The following is a 14,892-nucleotide window of genomic DNA, read 5'->3' as shown; positions in this document are numbered from 1 at the left end:
GCAAAAGAATTGATCAGATTGGAAGAGGACCAAGAGAGAAAACACATTCTATAGAGAAAAAAGTAAAATGTTTACAGAACAGAACAGTTTAACAGGTTTCGCAGTAATTAGACAGTCATAACAAAAAAACAACTGATTGATTCAACACCATATATCTTCTCCAACACACTCTACTCCTAATCTCTTTATTTTTGCGCACACACACACACACACACACACACACACGTGCATATTTTGTGCAGCTAGTTTAAACCATCAGAAAAACCATAGCCACCGCTTTTATGTGACCTTAATACATACCTACGCTATCTGACACCAATACAGCGCACGGTTCAGAACCACAGGTGGCACCACTGTACTGTCCCTGAGAGCAGTATGACGCGCTGCAGTAGTAGCCAGACTCTTCTTTACCTAAAGTTTCCGTTTTACGCACCAAATTGAGAAGCTCGTTTCTTGCATCGCTTAAGTCCAAGAGCCTGGTGACACTGCTAGACTGCAGCGCCCTCCAGTGGTCTGTGATGAGATTACGCTGGATCCAGTTTTGCTTTACAAAGAAATTTGGAAGGTACCACCCATACCTGGAAAATCAAAAAAAGGACATAAGCAAAATTTGAGGTAAAGCATGATTTATTAAACCAGTCTGAAACAATTTTTTTTTCATCAAAGCAGTTGTAGCAATATATGCAAGAACATTCTTGAGTCTATTTCTGGACAATTAATTGTGACTATCACAATGTTACGTTCTCCTTGCACGAACTATGGCTAGCCATCAACAGTTCAGTTTGAGGTTCACTTGAGCCATCACTGATATCATCACTGATATCATCTCAACTGAATTTCTCAAATATCTTGTCACGTACCTCCCAACAGGGCCTAGTGGCCCGCAGTCTTTGACATGGTCATTGTCAGCCCATGGTTCCATGTTAAATCCTGCTGGCATCCACACCTCTATGTTCACCATTGTCTCGGGAATGTCCTGGCGCCGAGAACAACTGGGAATGGAAACATTGTTTGTTAATTTTTTTTTTTTTTTTTTTGGGGGGGGGGGGTAAAAATACAATTAACACACATTTTTTCATAGTGTTTTGCAAGGAAATACATTCTAGCTCTCTGAATCAAAATATTAACGAGTTTTAGGCTATCACTGCCAATATTATCACAAATTTCAAATAATTAAGTCCTATTGTTGATCATGAAATTAGCAACAAAATATACCAACTGAAAACAATGACTATCAATTGTCCAAGATGTACCAATCACTCAAATATCATATCACAAAAGTATCGATCGACAGTTTTAAAGAAAATCTAGCAACCAAACTAGTCAACAAAAATCCCACTCACTTTGAATCCACGCATCCAGAGATTCTATTGAGTATTTTGGTTGGATTCATAGGATCTGAAGCATCTTTAATCTCAACCTTCTGGTAGTTAACCTTCTCTTCCAGCAAAATTTTGAGGATGTGATTAGCCAACTTGTGAGACACACGGTTGCTGCTCTCCAATCTGATTGGAAGATCACCATTTTTGTAGTATAGGTGGCGCTTTGGGTCTGAAAAGTTCCAAGAGAGTATACAAATCAGTGGTTTACAACTAATGAATCACTAACAAGTCCAGTCTTGGGCAAATGAATTCCTTAATTGTCAATGATTTAGTAGTCTCCTGATGAGAGCAGTCTGCACATGCCAAAATACATAGAAACAAGTGTTCATTTCTTTAAAGGACTGTGAAATCTGATAATCATTTTTATTTCTAACTAGATATGAAAAAGAATATTCCATTCCATTCTACCAAACACAATTGCACAGAATAAAAAAAAAAGCTTACCTGTAATCTCAGGTAAACACCTGGGAGAACACACGGTTACCATAGCAACCAGAAGTAGCCATGGTAAGAGGCTTTCCATACTGTCTTCTCAGCATCACATGGTGACCTTTACCTTTTCAGGTCATTTTTGTCTAGCTCCAATTTCACTCAGATCACAAGGTGGAGCTAGTTCAGTCTGTGTTCACAAGACACACCCCTCTTCTCAGCTTCATTATCTGGAATATACATCAAATAAATCTATGTATAACATATATTTATGCCTGCTGTGTGTGTGTGTGTGTGTGTGTGTGTGTGTGTGTGTGTGTGTGTGTGTGTGTGTGTGTGTGTGTGTGTGTGTGTGTGTGTGTGTGTGTTTGAAACCCAAAAAATAATCACCAAGAATATCCAAATAAACATTATGCTCATAAAAGGAAACCTGGAGGACCAGGTCTGTTCAGACACAGACATAACTCAACCAGTACACCAAACCAAGTGACATTAAAGCAGAAACCTTGGCCTGTCCAAATAAATTTTCATTCACAAAAGTTAATTCAGCAGAAAAATACTGCTGGATCCCACTGGGGGGTAGACGGCTAAACCAATGATAAATGAAAATATTTATCTGGTGCCATTATCGTCACCAAAACTGGGAGGATTTAATGTCTATTTTCAAATGCAATTTATACCAATCAATGGAGGTGCCAACTTAAATATGACATGCACTCAATTGTATATACACATTCAATATACTGAAAACCTTGTCAAAAAATAAATAAAGAGAGGATGAGCGATACTGACCGATAATCAAAATATGTAAATCAACAGCAAGCAAATTTCACCCATTTAAAAAAAAAAAAAGCCCTGAGAGTCAATTAGTACAGCATAAGTTCAATATGCTATTTTACACATGCCACATCTAAGGCTCTATTCACATAGATTTTAGATCGATCTATCCCCGCGGGGAGTCTCACTAGATTACTTTCAGATAATCCGACTTAAATGTGTGTCCCGCCTACTACAAGCTGTAAGGGGGTAATTAACTTTCGTGTCCGCCCGGCTGACAGCTATTTAGCGTGAACCCCCAGGGAGTTAGGTCGATCTAAAGTAGGTCGATCTAATCTATGGAAATGGGGTGTAGAGGTAAGACTGAATAAAATGTGCAGGATGCGACGGAATAAAAATGTTTTTTTTTTTTATGAACCACGTGTTAAAATCTTTTGTTTAGCTTTGAAAGAAAAAGAAACAGAAAAGAAAAAAGGCAAGTAAAAAAAGATGTGGCATTAAAACATTCCTTCAAAGACAAATGTACATCCTTAAAAATCACTATGATCATTATAATGGGAAGCCCATAGTTTGTCTTATTTGATTTTTTTAAAAAAAATCACTAAATGTCATCCTTTCCCCCCCAAATTGTCACTTTTTTCCATTTGGCAAATGCAACGACTTAAGTACAGGAAGTGTGCCCTTTGTGGAACAATTCTTTGACACTAACACTCCTTTATTTCTCTAAATGAAAAAAGATGTTTCTATTCCAGTAGTGAAACTGTCCAATTTAAGTCATCATTCACAATTATATGTCAAAGAAGGCCAGGGTAGTCTAGATTGGTATATAATTCTCCTGCCTGAAGTCTACAAGGATACATTTTGGAAGTGTTGGCTACAAAAATGGTATTGATATATAAGCAGAATTTAAATGAGAGAGAGAGAGAGAGAGAGAGAGAGAGAGAGAGAGAGAGAGAGAGAGAGAGAGAGGCAATTATATATAGCATTTGTAATGCTTTTACTGCATTGAATAAAATGTAGAAAATACAGTATCTATAAAATTAATAATTTTCCCCCATTGAAAATATTAAGTAAATCACAATGCCATACCTGTCAGTTATCATATAGCTGTACTTCACCATCAACACCATAAATTCAACTCTAGTTTACCTATATAGTCTCAATACTTTTAAGTGATCACTACTTGAAAATAATCTCATGTCTCACTCACATTACTATGAACTTCACCAGCAGCTAGGTCTCTAACCTACTCACAACATTTCATATGCCTTGCATGACACTGGCGAGGAATCAATCCTATCTTGTAGACTAATCTGGTTTCTCAGAAAAATACGTTGACGTTACAGCAGATAATCCAACTGCAGGTTCAACAGCTCTAGTAGATTCGATTAATTCGTCAACTGTTTTTTTATTGCGATCAAAATTTTTCACTCAGTATCACTCTGGAATAATCTTACTGACGATCGAAGAACAGGACATAAACTATAGAATCAGACTGTAAATGTCATGTCAAAAGTCAATCCATTATTCTCCAGTCTTCTTATATAATCTGGGTGTGTGGTGCAATGTAAATTCTCATTACTTTATTATATACAGCGTGACTAAGACTAATGTTTTATTGGTCTATCATACGTCAAGATGACCCTCACAGATACTTTGGATTAATCATAAATGGTCAATAAACTCCTCATCAATTAAGCGATAGATGTCATTGCATACCTGAATCACAGAACGAATTAATTTAATGGGAACACTAAAACAGTAATAACTAGTCTTAGTAGAAGACTGAGGAAACTACAGTATAAACTGAATGCATCATACTCATTTTTAGGTGGTCGGTTTTTCATCTTTGCTAATGTACTCCGAGCTTAATCATTAAAGCCCCCTTTACACTGGACGGCAATCTTTCTGTGTCCCACAGTACAGCCCCTTTTGTCAGCCAGAAAAAAATGTTTTACGTGCCGACAACTGGCCGAACATTGAACATTCATTCTGCAACCAAAGCGATGCTTGTGCTTCCTTTTCACGACCACAGTGATGCCAGTTTCATGGTCACACACAGGACGCAGAAAGGACGCTGTCCAGTGTAATGGGAGTTACAAGAGGGATGCGTTGTACTGTCCAGTCATAGATTGGGGACCCTTTTACATTGAGCTGTATATTTAAACCATACAATCTGTACCGGTTCACTCTGGGAAGTCCTAACGTGTTATTATGCTACAGGGAGTTTGACTTGCTTTCACAAATTTGCATCCTGCTGTTGGGGCAGAAGTTGAACAATTGGCCGTGTCATTTGGATGACTCTGGGTGCCTTCACAACCCAGTTGATCTGCAGACTAACTGATCTACCAATAAAATATGGTACGCACTTGAAAACATGTTGCATAATCTCCTAACTGATTCCCTACCTCCCAGCAGGAGTAGAACAATTAAACCTTTAAATCAATAGGGGATTATACAGCATGCACTCAAGTGGGTGGCACCATATTTGATCCAAGGATCAGTTAGTCCACAGATCAACTTGGTTGTGATTGCAGCCTCTCTTATGCTAAAGCCAGGATTCTAAGCTGTCAAATTACTCTCAGCGCACTGTGCATTGCAGACTGCACCCCTAAAATAAACCACTTAAGAAAAGGGCCTTAGGTAATAGGACTTTTAAACGGTAGGCTTATAATGTACACACAGACATTTCACCAGGGGGCGAGACTGCATTCTAGGAATTAGGCTGACTCCATATGGTTAACGCTATCAATCATAATAACATAACAGGGACTGCTTGGCTGGTGGGGTATGAAGTTAAGCTGATATAACTTAGACCCCATTCCCATACCTAGATTGATCAAGAAGGATCGACCCATCTCCCAGCTGTTAGGGAGTAATTATCTATCGCTTAGCAGCTTCAGTAGGTGTCAGACATCTAAAACGCTTAATCTGAAAGCAATTTAGTGAGAATCCCCTCGGAGATGGGTCAATCCTGCTAGATCGATCTAGGTATGTAAATGTGTCCTGTTATGGAGGTCAGTAGTAAATGAACAAACATACCCATCTGTCCAGCATCTAAAGAGTTGACTATATCCGTCAAAGGAAGTTATCCTTATTAGATTTCAGACAAGTAAATATGCATTTATTTGTACTTCCAATTAATCTCCTTTTTCCGTCGTAAACAAGTGAAAAGATATGCCCTCTTCCCTGAGAAAAAAAGTACATGTACTTCGTTGTTCAATGGGTTCTTTAATGGCTAAACAGCCAATAAATTATAAAAATCTTAATGCAGTATAAAAATATAAATAACTGAATAAAATAAATAAAAAATGACATTGCATGCAGTTAAGTGGTTTTGCCCTTCTTTCCAAAGAATAAAAAATTTGTTATCACATTAAAAATAATATTGTTTGCAATCACAAAAATTCCAACATGCGCATGATGTCAGACAGTCAGTTGTTCATAATTATATACGACTGCCACCCAATATCCAGAAACTGAGTCTGATCTTAATTCAGTACATATATATTGTTCTAATTTACTGACTACCAAATGCCTGGAATTGTACCTGGTACAAGGAAGCCATTTCCATCCAGAGGGCCCATAACATGGTATGATTTTGTAACCCCCACAAAATCCCATGTGAATAACATTGGTTGCAAATTACTGGAATTTAAATGCATGGCTGTGTTTCATGCCAAGTTGTGGCAGTTCAACTTAGAATGCACTAAGACTGGGTTCCCATAACTAGATCGATCTAACAGGATCAGTCCATCTCCAAGGGGTATGGCACACCTACCGAAGCTGCTAAACAATAATTAATTACCCCCTAGCAGCTTCATTAGGTGTGACATGTGTCTAAGCCGCTTAAGTTGATTGCAATTTAGCAAGAACTCCCTTGGAGATAGATTGCTCCACAGTTAGTATGATAAAGTCTGGGAATGGACCCTAAGTGGTAACTCTTCGGTAACCACAGAAAACTGCTCTTAAAGGGACAAAAACCAAGAGAGCACAATGTCTTATGACATACTGTGAAAACAAGTGAAATTAGTTTTGCGAGGGGATTTGGAAGGAATGGGAGTCTACAATAATGGCAGACTGGTGACTGCGGTATGGCAACAAATAAAATCTGATGGAATTTATCCACTGATGTTTTTACGGTTGTTTTCTTTTTAGCTGTGTTGAATTACAATCTATTCATCATGTTTTTTATGTCATTTAATTCTGCATTGTATTCTAAAATGATATTCCTGGTGCACAGTTTCACTTCTATGGCATAAAGGTAACTCCCACCTCGTGAGGATTCTACCACATTTTTTAAGTCTCTTATGACATCACATACTGCCGTCAGCCTCATTTGTTTTCCATGTCACTTAATTCTGCATTGTATTCTAAAATGATATTCCTGGTGCACAGTTTCACCTCTATGGCATAAAGGTAACCCCCACCTGGTGAGGATTCTACCACATTTTCAAGTCTCTTATGACATCACATACTGTCGTCAGCCTCATTTGAGGCTCTCTCGGAAGGTCTCCTTTCTTCTGTTGTTCTGACCACCTTTGTTATAGACATGGAAATTAATGTAAATCTTTGGTTCTCCAAGCAAAATTAAGTTCTAAAAGTTCAACATTTACCTCTTTGGCTATGTCATAAGTAAAAATGGACCAAACAGTCGGTTGCGCTGGGACTGCACAACATCATGAAAACTTACCTAAAATGTCAAGGTAGCATCTAATTTCCAGCTCTTTATTGCAACCCACATGGTTTTGTGTCTGTATTTTCTGATACCTTTCTCATGTAATGAATCCTGTTTTTCATGATAATTGTATTTGTAAGTCTTCTAGCACTGGGCTGGCTTCCTAAGGCTGGAAACTGTGATCGTAATGTCTGCTAAAAATGTGGCTCACACTGTGCACAGCCAGGCATGTTGCGATTGTAATTGTCTACATTTAAATTCTCTCTCTACACACTTTATCTTCCTGGTTTGTTGTAGACAGAGTCTGAAGTCTATTAACCAAAATTCCATGTTGTGGGGCTGGATTCAAGAGAGAGCTGTCAGGCTGCTTAATATCCTTATATTTTGGATAAAAAACACATTTAATGAATTGAAAGGTTGCTTTATGACTAATGATGAGGCTGAAGTTCTTTTAGAAAACAAATGGACCGTCTCAGCTACATATAATTGGGTCCATTTTTACAAAAGTACATTTACCAATAGTTGGTGAACCTTTAAGACCAAAACTTGTCCTATCACTATTATTAAGTAACCATAAAGCCTATGTGAGATTTAAAAAAAAAATCAGAAAACTACTCTCTTGAAACCAAATGGCACATGTGACCTCAGTTTCCAAAATGTTAGAAAAGGAACATGAAAATGCAAAAGATTTAAAAATCTAGGACCTCTAAACCTGCTGGTATTGCCACAAAAAAAAAAAAAAAAAAAAAAAAGAAGTCATTATACTCTCAGTGATCAAGCATTTGATAATCTACACCAGTCACTTCAGTTACCACCTTTCTTGATTATCACCTGTCTACTTCTACATCTACAGCTAAACCACAGTTAAACTAGTCAGAAATAGAGTTGAACCACAATGACCAGTGTAAACACTCCTACTTTGTCCACTTAAACCCATGTGTTGACAGTCTTTTTACCTGTTTGTACTAGTCCACCTGGTTTTGCGTGAACAGGAAGTCCTTTCTGTCATCGTCTGGCTTTTGAACAGACTCAATTACTCTTTTAGCAGAAAAAGTAATAATAAGAACATGGGCTTGAAATGGTATCTTGGCCCTGGGGGGGGGGGGGGGGGGGGGGGGTTCAGATGTCTTTATTCGGTCCCCAAATAATAATAAAAACTCTTCTAATAAAAGTATCTGAGGTTCATCCTTTCTTCTGAAATGTAAAGGAAGACAGGGTGGTCCTTGTGACTCAGTATACATTTGGAACTAAATTATTTGAAATTATTAGAAATGGCATGTGAAACATCAGATTTAAGTGCAGCGAGGGGTCAAACAATGACGCACGAGTAGGACAAAATGAGGTAGTTTTTGCAGAAAAAAATTTACACAAAAAAGGGAAAAAAGTAAAAGAAAAAAGAAAAAAAAACCAGATAGGATACATTGCAGGAAAAAGGCCAAACTGAGCTTATTTTGATATTGTTTTTGAGCATGTACCTATTTAACTTGAACCAATGTTTCCCAGCAGTTTTGCATGTCAGACAAGATCCATGGGTCAAGTTCAACTGGTGGCAAATAACAAAACACATGTTTCAGTAGATCTTGTTAGAGGACCTCAGGGCAGCGTTGAATGCCAGTACATTAAGAAGAAGGTCTATCATGCAACCTGTAAGCAAGGCAATGGGAGAGGGGAGGGCTAAGAGGTTGGAAAGCATCATGTTTTTGTCCAAAAAAAGTCTGCTCAGAATCAAAATCTGATCTAGATTATATGCCATTTCCCAAGATGGGTCAACTAAGGGGACAAAAGATTCAATTTTTCAGAAAAAAAACAGTGTTTCAGTAGATCTTGTTAGTGGACCTCAGGGCAGCATTGAATGCCATTACAAGGTCTATCATGCAAGCCTGTAAGCAGAGGAATGAGAGATCGAGGGCTAAAAGGTTAGAAGGTACTGCATTTTGTTCGAAAAAAAAAAATCTGCTTAGAATCAAAATGTGATCTAGGTTTTATGCCATTTCTCAAGCTGGGTCGGCCAAGGGGATAAAAAGATCCACTTTTTCAGAAAAAAATCTTTGAAATTGCTGGCTACAGGCCTGTCATGGATGCAGAAGACTCACATTTCTTTTCAGTCAGTTTTAGATAATGGAACTTGGGGTATTGAATTTCATAAGGGACATATAATTGCTACATTACAGATAAACCTACAATAATTTTAACAGTAATCACCCCCCCCCCCCCTCTTTTTCGCTTCACCCTATCCATTTATTCAGAACTTGTTTTCCAGATTTAAGTAAAACAAAATTAGTGGTCTTAGTCGAAAATTCAATATCCTTTTGCTAACATACTAAATACTAAACTAACAAGTCTAATCTATCCTGTATTTCTACAACTGATTGCCAAATATTTTCCAATTAAAGATTAAATCTCCAAACATGGCATATCCTATTTTGAAGACACAAGCTCACAAGGAAGACACAAGGTCACTACTAGTAATTTCATTTTGATACCAACAGTCCACCCTCTCAATCTTTCCATTTAAACCATTTATTATTATTTTTTTTTTCAATGTTTGACAACACATTTATCTCTTCTTAATGAAAAACAATGCCGCTTTGTTGATTTCTTACTATCAGTGATAAAATTCAAGCATTCTCTCTCAATGGACTAAATTTCATATCATTTTCAGGGTGGATCCAGAGATATTTTCTGACAGTCTTCCAAATTTTCTTTGTTGATCCATCCTCCATTTGAAATTGTACATCCGAAAGAAAAAAATTAGATGCTTTCCATGTAAACTTGAAAAATTCTGACCGTCTTCCAAAAGACAGCTTCCGTCCACCCTGATTTTTCACATTACGTACTACACGTATGTTAAGCCTCTCTAAGCCTTATTGCTAAGCCTTGTAGTTGATTATTCTCAATACTAACCACCAGGACCCGGGGCGATCACTTCATTAACCACAGCTAACTTCTTACTTTTCCACACTTCACAGTGCATGTCATGACTTCTCCCATCTCTATTTATAAACCAATGACTTAGATATCGATTCTAGACGCCGATGCTCTACATACGGACAACACACATGATAAAAGGGGTAGGAGGATTCTTAGAAAAGCCTAGTGGGAAATTCTTATCTGTTCCTCCATCCCCTCAAAGGTCTCATGCCTATGCATTTTCATACATTTAAGGAGAAATACTTGCAAGACCCAGTATGTCTCCTTTTTGTTATCTGTTCCTCCAACCCCGCAAAGGCCTCATATCTTTGCATTTTCATACATTTAAGGAGGAATACTTAAAAAACCCGATACATCTCCTTGAAGACGGAGCAAATTCGTGCTTGACAAAAATGATACTAACCACAATAACCTGATATACACTCGAGTGCAATGGTCTCATTTTTCTTTACTTTTGCACACTGTAACTTTATTGCACTGCATGTGAATCAACTCACAATGTATCATCCCCTCCTTTAACTTATAGATTTCAACTAGTCATATCAATTATAGAGGCAATAAAGTCCAAAGTGACTGCCACGATGTTATGACTAAATACCATCCTCATATACTGACCTACACATTCTTATGCCATGTTATCATCTTTTTTCATAACCACTCATGTTGTTTATGTGTTGCTCTATTCAGAATGGCTGTATTATGTTATCACTGTTTCTCTTTATGACCTGTAAAGTATTGTGTTGTCTATTTCTTTATTGGGTTTGCTCTCACCTTTAATTGCAAACTGTTCAAGTCCTCTGCTACTACATGTGAAACTATTTTTCTATATCTGTAGATTAATTAAGAAACACAGGCCTGCAGCAAGGGGGGTTCGTGGGGAGGGGGAGGGGGGGGGTTCAACTCCCCTCCCTCTTTTTTGCTGGAAAAAGGTCCCCTCTAGGTAAAATTTTATCCAGGCACACAAAGGTTTCCACTTTTTCAGAAAAAGACCCCCCTTTCTGAAATTGCTAGCTACAGGCCTGATATGAGACTCCTGACAATTTGAAAGCTTAGACGTCTCAATTCTTGATCATGTCTTCCTCACAATGAGAATTCCTATGCTGCTTACCATTTTATATATATTTTTCTTTGACTTGCTCACTCCTCGTTTCTTCACACTGCTCTCTGCTATGATCTCTGAAGTAGGTACTAGTCCGTATCACTGATTATGTCTTCTACAATCCAATCTCTATATCTTCACTGAGTCCTCAACTTTGACCTATAAATTAAAAGAATCGATAACAGGTAATGACTTAATCAAATGAACATTGTTTGCATAATTTGGCTAGTGTGTAGTAACCAGATGCAATTAATTGTCATTTTTTATCTTTACACAATAACTCTTGACTTCAATCTAGAATGTTTTACACGCAATCAATATCATGATCTTTTATTTGTGTTTCCTCTAATTAAGTCCTATGTCAATATGATTATCAAATCCCTAGCTATCTTATAGGGTTTTTTTTTTATAAACTTCGACCTGGAAAATCACAAATCAATAAATTACCATTTGCCTGACATTTGTTAGTCTATAAAATATTTTCACAAAAGTCAATCACACCCCAGCTTTATATACTACGGCAATGCTACGATCCACATAGGAAATACAGATACGCAGGAACAATCAATTTTCATCTGTTTGAAATGTTCTACATTAAATGTCCTTGTTCACATCCTTTTGCGTACTCAGTTAGTTGTCAGTTTTCATGCATGACAATACAATCCTCTCAACCTCGTTTATTCTAATCTTGTTCACTGCATCGTTTCTCTTTTCATCACTGGTAATCTCGGCTTCATTCGCTCCTTTTATCTTTCGATTTGAACTAGTAATACTAGTAGAAGGCAATAGAGTCCAAAGTGACTGCCGCATGACAGTAATGACTTAGTCATCTTCATAAACTCGTATACACAGAAAGCAGGTTTATTACGAAATCAAGCAATATATTACCGTTACTGATTCCAACCAGCAATATAAACATGCCTTACTCATGTTTTAATGTAGCCAGCAATTCTAAAAGGGAGGGGGGGGGGGGGTGTCAGGTCTTTTTCTGAAAGTGGACCTTTTACCATAAAACCTTTATGTACCAATATCAAATTTTACCCAGAGCAGACCTTTTGTCAGCAAAAAGAACGGTTTGTTCTAACCCCCCCCTTAACCCCTAACATGTCAATATCTATGTAACAACAGTAAATGTCATGAACAGGGCTAGACACTAACTTTTATGAGCACCTGTCCTTCGGACAGGTGATCATAAATTTGACCTGTCCGATTTTCAATCCAACCTGTCCACAAAACCAATAATTTTTTTTTATTCATACCTTTGAACTTTGTCAATTAATATGTGTAGTCATACATTTAATGTATTTATTACCAACACATTCAATCATATGAGCCCCGAAAATGCACCTTAAAGTGAATTTATGTTCAGATAAAAAGTTGTTTTTTCATACTTGTGAACTCCTGAAGATTTAATCTTGCATATAAGTCTAATATTTATTTAGTTCCAATCAGGGCTTCTCCTAGGATTTGGGGTACAGGGTTTACTAATTGTAAGTCTGCAATTTGATAACAGATTCACATGAAGTTTAACCAAAGCTAAAAAAAAAAAAAAAAAAAAAAAAAAAACCCTGAGCGGGAATTGGGGAGGTGGTACTGTTAAATTAATTTTATTAAAATATTCAATATTTAAAATATCTGAATAAAGTTCAATGAAAATTAAAGAATATTCATGTTATAATACTTTATAATACCTTACTTATATTTATATTTACTTATATTTACTTCTTAAGGGGTTATCATGTGTTTCATTTTTAAAAAATATATGAATTAAATAAAATCAGTATAAAAAACTTCCCCTTCTTTTTATTTAAATTCTCATATTTGTTATTACTAATTTCTTCCTTACATCAATATCACACTGGTATATGAGAGCAATGTTAATTTATCATATTCCAGCACTAAATTTTAAACTGTAAATAACAGAGGTGATGCTAGAGTCATTAAAGAAAACATCATACAAAATTTCTGGTTATATCTTGGCAAATAAACAACATTTCAACAAGATCTTCAATCCCAAAGATTTCACTTTCTATAGTGAGTAGATCGCATACTAGTAGGTATTTGATTGACAGGCAGTATGTTGCCTTGACAACGAACTAGATATAGCCTGTTCATCCAGTCCAATCTGGTTTTGTAACCAGGCAGCACTGTACTCGCATAGTTTCTGTTTTTGGAAGGGTCTTTATTACTAGAGCACGTAGGATTTTTAACTAAATAAATGTTCAGTAGTGAACCTGATATGTGAATAAATTTTGTCTGATGAAGTTCTGGAGGGTGTTCACTTTCATAATTTGGCGGTAAGTTTGCTCAGAACACTTGCATAATTTGGCGGTAAGTTTGCTCAGAACACTTGCATAATTTGGCGGTAAGTTTGCTCAGACTTCGTTTTGCGACTGCATGTGTTTTGTGCCAAAAGTAGGTCACTCTTTTTAATGCCGTCTAGGAAGAGGCAAAAAGACATCAGTATGCAACAAAAATGATTTTTTAAAGATTTTTGCTCCACATTTCTCATAAAACATGACCTGTCCGTCGGACAGCCAACCCTGCAACTTCACCTGTCCGAACTGAATTTTTACCTGTCCCGGACAGGCGGACAGGCGCTAATGTCGAGCCCTGATGAAACATTAAAATTTTTGTGCCAACTGTATTATTTCCACTTAACTTTTAATTGTGAGAGACGCATTAACAGTAGGAGAAGTATCAATTAAAATTCTAGCGTGTTACCTGTTAAAATTCTGAGCCAAGGACAGTCGGAAGAGGAAACACGTGTCTAGTTGTTGCTTCAACCTGATGAACAAAATGCAAACGTTAGGGTGTCAGTAACAATCTTTCGCTTCCATAGGCCACGGAAGTACAAATTGAGACTGGCATAATGCCTTAAATCCAGCCGCTAATTACATCATTTGCTTTGGCAACAATATCTGGCTGACTCAAAAGGTCTCCACAGTGTTCCTAATTTCTTCTTCCAGTACATTTTTTTTTCATAAATAAAAAAGTAAACAAGCTCAGTTCCAGAAACATTTGAAGAAGAAAATAAAATTTAAAAGTAAATTTTTAAAAAATTGAACGGATTCAGATATTGATATACTCAATCAAGAAAAAAAAAAAAAAAGATTCGAAAATGACTCCCAGGCCTGCAAAAAATAAATCAAGTAAAAAAAAAATAATAATAATAAATACTATTAAGCAAAAAATAAATCAAGTAAAAAAAAAATAATAATAATAAATACTTAATATATATATATATATATATATATTTATTTATATATATATATCATAAAAATATGGAAATTTCATAGACAGCAACCTATTCTTGATCAGCTATCCCTGTACTCCAGAAACTGAATACCTTCACTACCTGATGGTTAGGATGTGTGATCTTTATACTTGGGGCTGAGCTTCATATACAGTAGCACAGTAGAAATAAAGCAGCGCCCCGAGTTTCAAAGCTATGACTGCAATCTCTATGCTTGGTGCTGAGCTTCATATACAGTAGCACAGTAGAAATAATGCAGCGCCCCGAGTTTCAAAGCTATGACTGCAATCTTTATACTTGGTGCTGAGCTTCATATACAGTAGCACAGTAGAAATAAAGA

At 36.7% G+C, this 14,892-nt stretch overlaps 1 protein-coding gene across 23 annotated transcripts in view; it reads right to left on the bottom strand.

Moving 5' to 3' along the window:
- Positions 1 to 14,892, bottom strand: part of LOC106157335 (uncharacterized) — a 77,842-nt gene that overhangs the window by 22,209 nt on the left and 40,741 nt on the right. For 10 of the 23 annotated variants that reach the window (XM_087011913.1, XM_087011908.1, XM_087011904.1 and 7 more), the window contains 6 exons: positions 14,021 to 14,083; positions 11,306 to 11,455; positions 1,827 to 2,041; positions 1,344 to 1,551; positions 861 to 992; positions 301 to 578 (listed from right to left, as the gene is read on the bottom strand). In XM_087011913.1, coding sequence (XP_086868039.1) covers positions 301 to 578; positions 861 to 992; positions 1,344 to 1,551; positions 1,827 to 1,905 — 697 coding nt within the window. In that variant the 5' untranslated portion in view covers positions 1,906 to 2,041; positions 11,306 to 11,455; positions 14,021 to 14,083. Of the gene's footprint in view, positions 1 to 300; positions 579 to 860; positions 993 to 1,343; positions 1,552 to 1,826; positions 2,042 to 10,170; positions 10,417 to 11,305; positions 11,456 to 14,020; positions 14,084 to 14,603; positions 14,628 to 14,892 lie in introns of those variants that run through there. The other 13 variants (XM_087011918.1, XM_087011910.1, XM_087011905.1 and 10 more) reach the window with 4 other exon arrangements.

The sequence above is a fragment of the Lingula anatina genome, chromosome 4 (assembly GCF_051362555.1).
Source record: "Lingula anatina isolate TDL-2025a chromosome 4, LinAna3.0, whole genome shotgun sequence".
Classification (NCBI taxonomy): Eukaryota; Metazoa; Brachiopoda; class Lingulata; order Lingulida; family Lingulidae; genus Lingula; species Lingula anatina.
The sequence above is the reverse complement of the archived record's forward strand: the minus strand, read 5'-3'. Positions and strand labels throughout refer to the sequence as shown.